General features: G+C 57.8%; 1 protein-coding gene across 1 annotated transcript in view; it reads right to left on the bottom strand.

The window, feature by feature from the left end:
* HOXC9 (homeobox C9) overlaps positions 1-1,085 on the bottom strand; it is a 3,053-nt gene extending 1,968 nt beyond the window's left edge. Inside the window, exon 1 of the mRNA XM_042893384.1 lies at positions 542-1,085. Within this exon, the coding sequence (XP_042749318.1) occupies positions 542-1,085 (544 nt within the window). The remainder of the gene's footprint in view (positions 1-541) is intronic.
* Positions 1,086-1,597: the final 512 nt, after the last annotated feature.

Below are 1,597 nucleotides of genomic sequence, written 5' to 3'. Positions count from 1 at the left end.
ACCCCCCCACCCCCTCCAAACAGCAACACGTTCCCCTCCAGCCTGAGGGGACACAGCTTCAGCCCCGTCCTCCCGCGTTGGGAGCGGAAATCAGTGCAAAGCGAGGAGCTTTGCCCCCCTACCCCAGCACACGCACGCTCCCTCTGCCTTTTATTTTTTAATTCATCCCCATTCCTATCCCCCAACCCCCCCAGCGGAAGGTGATCGAGCCCAAGCGCTCCCTTCGCAAATAAATAAATCAATGGAAATAATAATCGTAATCATAATAATAATCGTAATAATCATAATAATGATAATAAAAATAACGCTGGCGATAAAAAACAAAATAAGCCGAAGAGCCCCCGGACAAAGTGCAGCTCTGCGCTGCCGGGCTGTGCGAGGCAGACTCTCAAACCCCCAGATCTTCCCGCATATCTGGAGTTTTAGGGTCGGGCTCTCTCTCCCTCTCTCTCTCTCTCTCTAAGGTAATTTCATTTTATTGAGTACGGTCCTGGAAGCTGTAATGCCTCCCCGGTTGTAAACAAGAATGACTTCGACTTACTAGGGTCTAATTCGTGCTTTTCTTCTTTGTGTTTGCTGGAAGCGATGGCTTCGGACTCCGGGGAAGGAATTGTCTGCGCTGCTCTGTCTCTCAGCTCCCCGGGAGCCCCGTACATGTAGTCCGCGAAGCCGCGCCCGTCCGCGGGGCCGCACTCCGCTCGTCTCCCGGCAAAGGCGTCGGGTTTGAGGCCGTAGGGGCGGGCGGCACCGGGAGCGAAGGCCGGGAACGAGACGGCCCCGGCGAGGGGCTCGAGCCAAGTCCTCATGTACCTGGGCTCGGCCCCCACGGGAGCCTGGGGGCCGTACGGGTGGTGGTAGCCCACGGACGACTGGGAATGGACGGGAGCCCAGGAGGTTGTAAAAACGGCCGGCTTGGGGGCGAAACTGCACGAAGGAAAGTCGGCACAGTCCGGGACTAATCCTGAAGGTCTGGCAGCAGCCGGGTGGGAGGCAGTGGTGGGGAACCTGGAGGCCAAAAGCTCTTCGTTTTCGTGGCTTATCAAGGAGTCTACATAGTAGTTGCTTATGGGGCCAGAAGCCGACATGGTTCCCCCTCTTTTACATTCATAAGATTATTGTATGAACTGTATGTGTACTTTTTATCTTCTCATAGAACAATCAGGGCAGGTAATTATTTTTTCAGCCTTTCCCAGTTTGCCATTGGCTGCCCGCCCTCACGTGATTGTATTTACCCAAAAATATAGCGTGGATCAATCCGCAGGTCTTTTTTTAATAGCGCCCGGGCGAACCGCTGCCCTTCGCTCAAAGCTCCGGAGCCGTCGGAGCGGGGGAGGCGGGGGCTGAGCCGCCCCGGGCCGGGCACGGCGGGGCCGGGGCCGGGGAGCTGGAAGGCAGCGGGGGAAGGGAGAGCAGGAACTATTTCCTGACGTAATTTGTCTCTGTCCTCCGATCCTGCGGCTTCTGGGGCTGAGAGAGACGGGAGGGAGGTGGGAGATGGGGAGGAAGAAGAGAGGGGGAGCAGCCTCCCGGAGTCGGGGGGGGGCGGGGGGCCCCGCAGCCCCTCGTTGGGGTTGGAGCGTTCAGCCCGAGCGCACGT

Source organism: Lagopus leucura, unplaced genomic scaffold (assembly GCF_019238085.1).
Source record: "Lagopus leucura isolate 7727_CA_CO unplaced genomic scaffold, USGS_WTPT01 33700-0_obj-0_obj, whole genome shotgun sequence".
Lineage (NCBI taxonomy): Eukaryota > Metazoa > Chordata > Aves > Galliformes > Phasianidae > Lagopus > Lagopus leucura.
This window is presented reverse-complemented; position numbering and strand designations above follow the sequence as displayed.